Here is a 10507-nt window from a genome sequence, read left to right on the forward strand (position 1 = left end):
ACTTATACCTTGTCCATTCAAAATTAATGTTATTGCAGTGAAGGGCTCCTTGCTAACTGCAACAAATTCTTGCAAAAGCTTCTCAACATCTCTATGTTCTACGAGCAGCTTTGTCAAGGCAATCCATGATGGTAAAGACTCTAAAGAGCAACCGAATATAGCGTCCGTGATTCCTCTTTGCTATCAAAATTTGCTCATGCAAGAAAAGATATAGAGTAATCTGTGAAATCGTGAAATAGGAGGTGGTTAGCGGCTCGTAGCAACCGAAGGATAACGTTGAATTTTTCTTTTGATGAATGAGGAAGAGCAGGACTTAACATAATTGGAGGGAAGAGTGGAATCCGAGCAGGGCAAGGAGATCTCGCATCGAGGTGGCGCTGATGGTGAGCGTGGGCTATCCTTTGGCATGGCTCGCTGATCAGAAGATCCTAGAAGTAGGGGATAGAGGAGAGGAGGGCAGAGGGCGCACACATGCACGAGAAAAGGAGTTGTTGGATGAGCGGGACCGGCCTTTCCTTGCTCATCATCTGCATGGAGGGGAGATAAAATACACACCTTTACGTTGCAAGCTGCGTGTTCCACATCCAGGCTTCCTCGGAAGATCAACTAGTGCCTTCAGCTTTCGCTGCTGCTGAAGCACTTGCGCCAGCACTCATGGCAACCCATGGAAAGCCCTGCCCTGTTAGTGTTAGTTGAAAAGTAGGCATGTTGCTTTTCGACCGCTTTTCTTCTGCTTCCTTGGACATCGGACATCCATTGGATGTAAGATCCGCAGTGTGTGCTCAAGATTAACACACTCAAGATTAGTCCAAGTGGCTCACTATGGTGGCCTTATTTGAAAAAGGGACCTTAAGCTCACCAAGTAAATACTGGCAGCAAGCAAGTAACTACACAATGTAATCTGATCACAAGCTTGACTACCTACTCGCGACGCAAGAGGAAATCTTAAGCTTCGAGCCTGAGTCGTAATGGCGAACATGAAGGAGAAGATTGAGGGGAAGCTGCACCACAGAAAGGACGAGCCCCAGCCCGCCGCAACCGCAACCCCTGGCTTAAATCAGCCCCAACCTCACAAGGAAGGCGTCATGGGCAAGATTAAAAACAAGGTGAAGGGCGGCCCTGGCGAGGGTGGCTCCAGCTCCAGCAGCGAGAGCGATGGCGAGGGTGGCCACAGGGTAACTCTCTCTCTCTCTCTCTCTCGTGGCTGCTTACTATTTGTTTTCCTTCCTTCCTGCAGAAGAAGAAGGTGGGTATGGCTTGAACAAGCGGGACAAGACCGGCCACGGGAGGGGACCCCCCACCTAGACACTGTAGCCTCACTCCACGCACTCGCGCACCGTGGGGACTCCACGCAAGGTTCCCCGGGGCACGCTATGACCCGTCGGCGGTGCGGCGGAGCCTGAGGCTACGTGGGGCTAGGGACCCGAAACGCAAGACCCGCGAAGACCCGCGAAACGCAAACGGCCGTCGACCCATGGAACGCAACCACGCCCGAGCCGGTCGCGTCCGAGCCGGGCCCCCGAGAAGGCAACTTGACCCGAGCCGGTCCCGTCCGAGCCGGGCCCTCCTGAGCCGGTGCCGTCCGCGCCAGGACCCCTTGAAGCAACACCTTGTTCCCTCGGCCGCGTGCGGGTATAAATCCCCGCCGGGCCCTTGAAGGTAGAAGTCCCCTCGGCCGCGCGCGGGTATAAATCCCCGCCGGGCCCTTGAAGGTAGAAGTCCCCTCGGCCGCGCGCGGGTATAAATCCCCGCCGGGCCCCCGCCTACATGTACTACAAAGGAGTAACAGGTCTTATGTGAATAGGCTGCCTACATACACCTTTGTCAACCAATATACAAAGTTTGTGAAGAGCCATGTGTAAGAATGAAATAAATATACCATTATGAGAAATATCTCACGTTACTGAGTCCTGAGAGAGAGAGAGAGAGAGAGAGAGAGAGAGAGAGAGAGAGAGAGAGAGAGAGAGAGAGAGAGAGAGCGTATACATACCTCAATCATCCACGTAAAAGAACATTACCTTATTTCATGGTTGGAGTACATTACACTCTCTCTCTCTCTCTCGCTCTCTCTCTCGCACACGGATGTGTGAATAAGAAGAGGAAGTTGCAATAGCCTTTCTATCACCTAATAATGGTAGATTAGTAGTCCCAATTCTTTCTTGAAAAATACGTACTGAATTCAAAACTTTATCACCTAATCATGGTAGATTAGTAATCCCGATTCTTTCTTGCATAACACGTCTCGAGTTCGAAACTTGTTTGATACATCGTTAAGAGTAGTTTGCAGTATTCCTATGGAGTTAAGTCTCTCCCTCTCTCTCCCTCTCTCTCTCTCTCTCTCTCTCACACACACACACACACACAATCTTTCTCAAAATATGTTGTACTTTGTTATGTACTGTCGTATATTATACATCTATCTCTACAGAATGATTTTGTATGGTTGATCAATCTTGTAGCATTTGTATGGTTCGTCTCTTCCGTGCTACTTTTACTTTCAAGACACACCAAAACTTTTCTATGGACTAAATAAAGAAAAGTAGCCAACATTTTGATAAATTGAGTGAGCTCATTAATCTCAATAGTCAATTGACCAACCAATGAGAAAACAACATTGAATAAATAGTATGAAAATGGCTTATGAGCTTTGAGAGGAGCTGAATTAAGAAATTAGGTGAATCACTTTTGTGAGATTACTTTGTGAGCATAGCGGGTGAACTTAATAATTGATGGTAGTAACATAAACATGGTACTTAGCTAACTTGGCATGAACAATATTTTTGCAAGAGAGAGAGAGTTTAGAGAACATGACAATAGTTGAGGACCGGATTCATATGGAGCCGGTCCTCGCTTCAATAGGCATTTGTATTATAGTTTCTCCCATGAAGAGAGACTTGGTACAATACAATCTTTGTGTTCCTTGTGACCTACGTGATGCAATGAAGATGGAAAGCTTCGTGCATCACAAACATAACATAAAATTGTAGAAAGCATTAACTATCCCAAGCTTCAGTCCCAGGGTCTCAAACACCTTCGAAGATGGAGAGAGCTAGCGGGGAATGAGGGTAGGAAAAAAAAAGAAAAAACATTCCATAGGAAAAAGAAATAGTTCCTCACTTATCATCACTCTTCTTGCTAACATACATAATAGCATAATAATGAAGATAAAGAAGATGGAAAGCTTATGCATTGGAGGATGACTCTTGGTTGGATTTGCATTCCATAGCCAAGAGTGTTGGTGTAGGCTCTTTACTTCTCACAAGCTTGGAGAAGGAGGTGGAGTTCCTCAACTCTCACCAAGTGAATGAATCCACAAAATGTGTGTGTGGTGTATATCCACCTAGCATCCGCGTTGCTTGCTTGGGGCTAACTTTTTCACATGCTGCACGTTCATTGGACCCCTCTCCCTCTAACCAATCACATGTTGCATGCATTCAAGTATATGGGTAGTCTTTTGACAAGTGTCCTCCTTACCCCTTAGAGAGAGAGAGAGAGCTTGAAAGTATCTAGATATTTGTTGGATGAAAGTAGAAGTTCATTGGACCTCTCTTTAGCCCAACCAATAGCATTCAAGCACACCATGTGGTTAAACTTAGTGAAAGTTTGACATGTGTCCCATGTGTCCTTTTGAAAAAGAAGTGCACCTTGAGTGAGTGGAAGGTTAGGTCAAAGATTCTCCTATCTTTGGGACTTCTATGCATATGAAGCTTCTTAAGAAACTTCCTCATTAAGTGTGTAAGGTCTCTTTTTGATTCAAACATCTTACTCCTCATGCATAGGAAGCTTCTCAATCAACTTCCTCATTAAGTGTGTAGGGTCTCTTTTTGGCTGAAGCATCTTATCTTCCATGCATAGGAAGCTTCTCAAGCACCTTTCTCATTAAGTATGACAAGTACCTCAAGTACCTTAATCATCAAGCATGACAAGCACCTTAGGTGGAGTTCCCACCTCAACCTCAGCCCTAGCTTCCCTAAGGTCAAAGGCAAGTTTAGGTCAGGTTCCCACTTCAAGCTCAGTCCTAGCTTGCCTAAGGTCAAAGGTAAGTTTAGGTTGAGTTCCCACCTCAAGCTCATCACTAACTTGCCTAAGGTCAAAGGACTTTTAACACTAACCATTGGAGGTCTTTAATGAATCTAACCCTAAGGTCGTCTAAGCTCCATTAGATGCACATTGCTCTGTGATAGACTACCTCCTTTTGGACACCTATTGAAATTACATCATCTCTCCTCTTGGTCCTATGTTGAGGTAAGTTTAGAAGCACTTATTGCACATTGCTCTTTGATCGACCATCTCCTTTTGGACCCCTATTGAGACGCAAAAGATATTTGCAATTTTCAACGACGTTGTCTAAACACTGTCAAGATCCCTGGTTGTAGAGCAAGAAATTTGTGTCATCCACTCTTGACCCTTTGTACACTTCCAAAAATAAGTATTTAACACTAGTTTTGTGATTGGACACTTAAATGTCGTGAGACACTAAAGTGTCTTGTTTTCCTTCCAATTTTTGACAATTTATTTGTCAAGCTGGAAAGAAGTTTTGTATACCTTGCTTCTACCATAGGTTGGTTATGAGGGATTTCTCCGTGTCCAAATAAAATCCGTATGGATATAATTTTGGTAAGTTCAAAGTCATAAATTTTAGTAAAATTTCAAGCTGTTTTGCAAAAAAAATCTTAAAATTCTTATATCTATTTGTAGAGATCGTCTTTTTTTATGTTTATAAAGCCAAGTGTTAGCACTCAGTATTACAAAACAATGGAATGCACTTTAAAGATAAGTTTTTAAGTCAGAGGCAAGTTAAAGACATTATTTCATACTTGAGCACGTAATGAATAAGAGCATAATTTTGGTCTTCCGAAGGTCCTTCGTGGAATTTAGGCTATACTAGTGCAATTTGACAACTACAAATGACTTTATATGTTGAAACCAAAGAACTACGTATTTTTTGGGCTCCCTAAAATCTCGTTGCTTGAACTCTATCTTGATTTTTTTATCGTGCAAAAACTCTTGAAAATCTTGTTCTCCATAATAACATTGAAACCAAGGTTTTGGCCACCCCAGTTGTGTATGTACCATGTACTTTGATACATTTAGTTGATCTACATAGAAATTTTGATATTATTTGAGGTTTTGAATGCTTAGGTCTCAAGAATGAAAATATCAAAGTTCTCTCTTATGAAGTTTTAAATACTTAAAATAATCCAATAATTATTGCATACCAAATCCCTTGTACTTGCCACCTTTAGTCCTCAATGGAAAGGGTAAACAATGTATCACTTTCTAAAACTCACAAATACATCAAAACATATTTTTCTTTGTATACAAAGATATGCTTGAAATGGCTATATCAAACACATAGAACATTCCATTATTTTATATACTCCCAACTCATTTTTTTTGCACATAAAACTTTCAAATATCAATAGAAAAATTATGGAAAAGACCCGTAAAACTTTTTACAAGGTCGCTTTATTTTTTCTTGAGCTTATAAAGTCGATTTCTTCAAACCATCAATTGCAGTCTTACGAGGGTCAACTTGATGAGTATACTTCTTGGTCATGGTAGATTCTAAAATGCAAGGTTATATTTTTAAAAGACCCTTTAGCTAACATTTCAAGCATATCAACAGGGTTTTCTTAAATAAGTGTTTAATGCAAGTAGCATTTAATTTAAATTTGTAAAAAAAGGACACTTAAGTGTCCTGTTTTGGTACCAAACTAGTGTTAAGGAACTTACCACCATCACCAATAATTCTTCCAATGTAATAAATAAATTAGGAGAGCAAAGAAGTGAGTATTCACTTTATAAACACTCTTGGGACAAAAGATAGAAGAACCTTTATATATAACTTGGAATCTCAATAGACACCAGTGATGGAGGATTTACCTATGGAGAGAAGCCCCAAAATGTGTCTGCATAAAGAGTTCTCAATACATGGTATTTGAATATTGTGTATTTAGTTCATTTTCAACATATCATGTATCCGGTTTTCTTGGGTTTCAATTGCACAGATCTTGTGTGAGTCGAAGAAAATGTCCTTATTATGATCGCATAGGGTCATTGGCCTTACTCGAACCCATCCCTCGAGTCATGAAAGTCAAGTACTAAACCAATCGAGCTAGCTCCTTTGGACTACACATGGTGTATCCTAACCCAACTCTACATATTGTGTATCCTAACCCAACCCTATGTTCTTATTATTAAAAACGAGCACAAGACCCTAGAGCTTCCTACATAAATTTATAAATAAAACTCGGGATAAAAATCTCAAAACCCAATAAAAGTGGTGTTTCTATAAGTATATAAGTAATCTCAAAACCCCAAAATTGTGAAAATATAAGGGGGAGGGAGAGGGAGGAGATGAACACAACACATATACGAGAGAGATAATGATGTACTAAAAGAGAGTTTTATTAATCAGAGAACTATAATGGGATAGAATGTGTTTTAAGTACTAAAGGATAAAAGCATGTATTGGTGGTACTCCAGGAAGGTAAATGGGTATCGCTTGAAGCCCTATTTGAGTCGCCTTCTACCAAAGGATCTACCAAAGATCTGTCCAAAGGCCGCAGTCTCATATAAGTATTATTACATGAAGCATGAGTGTAACTCCAGCCAAAATTCTGAGGGGCCAAACAATGAAGATCTCGTCAAGGACTCTGAAGCACTCTCTTTGGAAAAGATGCTCTATGATGGTACATGAATATACCATCATCCTGGGGGAGGGCTAATGATAGCCGTTTTTCGGCTCTCCATAATTGCCATAGTAAGTTACTCCACCCTACCAAATTCACCCAAACGCTATGGCTATCCCTACCATTTCACTGTACATAGGCGTGTGTGAGTTAGGGGGCTTTTCCCATATCTTCTTAAAAACCCTCAGCTAGCTAGTCACTGGGCTAGTTGAACCAAAAAAATAAAAAAAATAAAAAAATAAAAAAATATTATGGCCTCTTGTGTGTAAATATTTCATTGTATATATGGCCTAAATATAGGGATTTTTTATAATTATTTTGGTATTTTATTTAAATATTTCTACTTAGGTGTGTGTTTTATTAAACCTATGTACACCTTCTTTCACCCTCTTACACCATAATTATATTTTTGTCCAATATGTACATACTCTAACCTCATATTTTTCCTTCCTCCAATTTGGCTTGGCAAACTCATTCAGCTTCATAAGGTGACTTGTTTCATTGAAGGTTGTTGTTTTGTTGCTTGTGATTCATTGGCTATTGTTTGGCTACCATTTTAAGAGGGTGGATGGTGAGAGGGCTCCCATAACCCTAAGACAATGTGCTAGTGATGCTATAACCAAATCTTGTCACTTGATTCCGCAAGCTCTAAGTTCCTTTTTGTGCAAAATATAAAGTTGAAGCTAAGTTGTACACCATCTCTCTCTCTCTCTCTCTCTCTCTCTCTCTCTCTCTCTCTCTCTCGTGTTTTAGTGTGTGCGAGTGTTCCATTGGTATTAGGGTTAGTGTAAATTCCTTGCTTGTTTGTGGGTTGCTCTAACGATTCTCCTCTTTTGCGTCCTAGTTCGCTCTTAAACTAGGTGGTGCCCCTTGTGTAGTTGGGATTTGGCTGTGGGTTTGTTGTTTTGGTTTGTGTTGTGTTTTGCCCCAGCCCCATTGAGCAGAACGGGAGCCTTGAAGGGTGTCTAGAGGTTGCTCTTCTTATTGCCCGCCCCGGACCGCCTCAATTTTGGTGCCCCCACTAAGGACAGGCTTGTGTATGTTTTGTGAAGGCTCAACCTTTAGCATAATCAAGTATGCTTGCATGAATCACGAGAATTTGTATGATCCCTTCATTCCCATTGCAAGGCAAAAGGTACACATAATTGTTAGTACTAAGTTGCAATTTCAGCGAGTAATTCATAGAATTTTAGGTCCTCTTAGGTTGGTAGAGATAAACGCATCAGTAAATCCTTTTATTTTGCCTCTCATTAGGTACGACCTTAGTTTGGACGTTTATATTTTTGTTTTGTTTTAAGAATTAGGTCATGCATAGACCATGGATAATGGCCCAGGAATACAGGTTTTTCCCTTTCATTTCACTCCACACATTAAAGTAAACATTGCAATTAGTAGAAAAATCCATTTTCAACAACGTATGGTATTCATGTTTGGTGCCCAAAGAGTAGGAGAAATTCTCGCATCACCAAACCATGTCATTCTACCTCTTATTGATTATCATAGGTCATTTGATGTGAATATTTTTATTTTGTTGTAGAATAGATTGCAATTTAGAAAATATTATTGTGTAAATCTTTTAAAGAAAGAAAAAACAAAAACGCGTCACTTTGAAATCAATTCAATGGAGAGCCAACGCCAAATGTCTGGATATCCTCTTTTCTTTGGAGAGCATGGAGAGGATGCAGAATTATTTCTAGCGAATTTCAAGATGTCTTGCCGTATCAAGGATAGTAACTGATCAAGAACGTGTAGAAATGTTTGAGGTGGTCCTTAGGAAAATGCTAGCACTTGGTTTGACTCTTTGCCTGAGGAAGTTAAAGGGAATTACACGGAAGTTTTGAATCGTTTCAAGAAATACTTCTTTGATCCCCAAAACACTCAGAAATTATGGCAAGACATTGTTTCTCATAAGCAAAAAGACTTAGATGACTACTACTTGTACAAGCAAGAGTTCCTACGTCTTTGGGCTCTATGGATACGAAATGTTGCTAATCCTGGTGATGGTGCAGAATTTCTAAAGAAGGAGAGGTTCATAGCGGGACTCTCTCCTGACCTTAAGGTAAAAGTCGAGGCGGGTGCACCTGCTACCTTTGATGCAGCTGAAACTAGGACTGCTGAGAAATATAGGAAACTCAAGTGCTTAAGGGGGGAGGTTCCAATAGAAGGTCTTAGACCCAAAGGTAAGTCACAAGCATCAACATCTAAGGAGCTTCCTCAGGTAACGGCGGAAGTGATTGAGAAGTTAAATGAATCTTTAAGCAGCTTGTCAATTCACCTTGCACAAGCTGTAGGTCCAAAGGGACAAGCAAAGAAGTCTGAAGAGCGAGACCCACGACCTAGGAGAGTCTTGCAATGTTGGAATTGCGGTGAGTCTGGACATGGGATATATAATTGTCCTTGGCCCCGTGGGGAGCCAGGGAGACCTAACTTGAATTACCCAGTGATGAATGCAGGTGAAGGAACTAGTCAGCAACCACGGCTTATACAAAGGCCAAATGGAGCAAGACCACCTCCACAAGGAGTGGAAGGAGTTCCACCTTTGCCAGACCCAAACGTGCATGTGGTAGAGGTGACAAATTCAAGAGAGGTTGACATGGGAGCAAATGGCGTTAAGCGTGGTCGAGGGAAAGGTCAGGAGAAAGAAGGAGTTACATCACAAAGTGACCATCGACGAGAAAAGAAGGCAAAGGAGACCAAGGAAGCCAAGAGGACTTGACGTCGTATCAACCTCCAAGACTTTCCTCTTGGACATGGAATGGCTCCATACAACCTGTTGGAAGACATGAGAGGTAAGGGCCCTACTATCTCATGGCCTCAATTTCTTGCATTATGTCCACAAGTTAGGAGGGATTTAACAAGGGCAGTTAGCACTAGGAGAAAGGTAAATGAGAGTGTGCCTGTTGTAAAAATTGCACAAGATGAAATGAATGAGGACATTACACGTGTGCTAGATTGTTACATAAAAGGGAGATTAGTTAGGAAAGGTCTAGTGGATGGGGGTGCACAAATTTTCATCATGACAGAGGGAGTCATGCAAAAACTAGGCATGCACATCCATGAGACACCTAAAATTAAGGTCAAGATGGCAAACAATAGCAAGGCTAGGTGGGTAGGCATTTGTAAAAATGTTTTTGTGGAGGCCTTTGGCATTAAGAAGGCAGTGGATTTCTATGTCATGTCTACCAAAGGAAATGGTTACCCATTTATCCTAGGGAGACCATGGCTAATGAAAATGCGAGCTTTGCAGGATTGGGAGAGTGGAAAGCTAATTTGCAGGAACGAAAATCATAAGAAGGTTGTCTTTGACATGAAGGAGCAACGTCAAGAGGAGCTCCATGAAGAATCATCTCAAAGTGAGACGGAAGAAGGTTGGACCGATAACACTTCAGAAGAAGAAAGTAGCGGTAGCATTATTGAAGAGGAGTCTTCCATCGAAGTCATGGGGGTAAGGTTTAAGCCAACAACCCAAGAGACCTCTTGTCAAGGTTTGGAGGAGGTAGGTTCCCAAGAGAACCAAAAAGTGGAAGATGAAAGAATGCTAGAAGGTATGCTATCTACAACACTTACAAAGGATGAAAGAGAGGAGTTCAAATGTGTGCTAAGGAAATTTCCTAGGCTTTTTGCTAAAGACTACACCGATGTGCGTGGAGTAGATGCTGTCCAACACAAAATTGAGTTGAAGCCAGAGGCCACACCTAAGGCTCAGAAGCTACGAAGGCTAGGAGTCATCAAGGAGCAGGCTTTATTCAAGGAGGTAAGAAAGCTTCTAGCAGCAGGTTTCATTTATCCAGTGGAGAATTCAAAGTGGGTCT

At 41.5% G+C, this 10507-nt stretch overlaps 1 protein-coding gene across 1 annotated transcript; it reads left to right on the top strand.

The window, feature by feature from the left end:
• The first annotated feature begins 968 nt into the window (after positions 1-968).
• LOC147434041 (uncharacterized) lies at positions 969-1261 on the top strand. The gene is made up of 2 exons (XM_086489869.1): positions 969-1175; positions 1238-1261. Exons 1-2 carry the CDS (start codon positions 969-971, stop codon positions 1259-1261), a joined length of 231 nt encoding a protein of 76 aa, XP_086345995.1.
• The last annotated feature ends 9246 nt before the right edge of the window (positions 1262-10507 follow it).

Source organism: Adiantum capillus-veneris, chromosome 19 (assembly GCF_014529385.1).
Source record: "Adiantum capillus-veneris isolate H3 chromosome 19, ASM1452938v2, whole genome shotgun sequence".
Lineage (NCBI taxonomy): Eukaryota > Viridiplantae > Streptophyta > Polypodiopsida > Polypodiales > Pteridaceae > Adiantum > Adiantum capillus-veneris.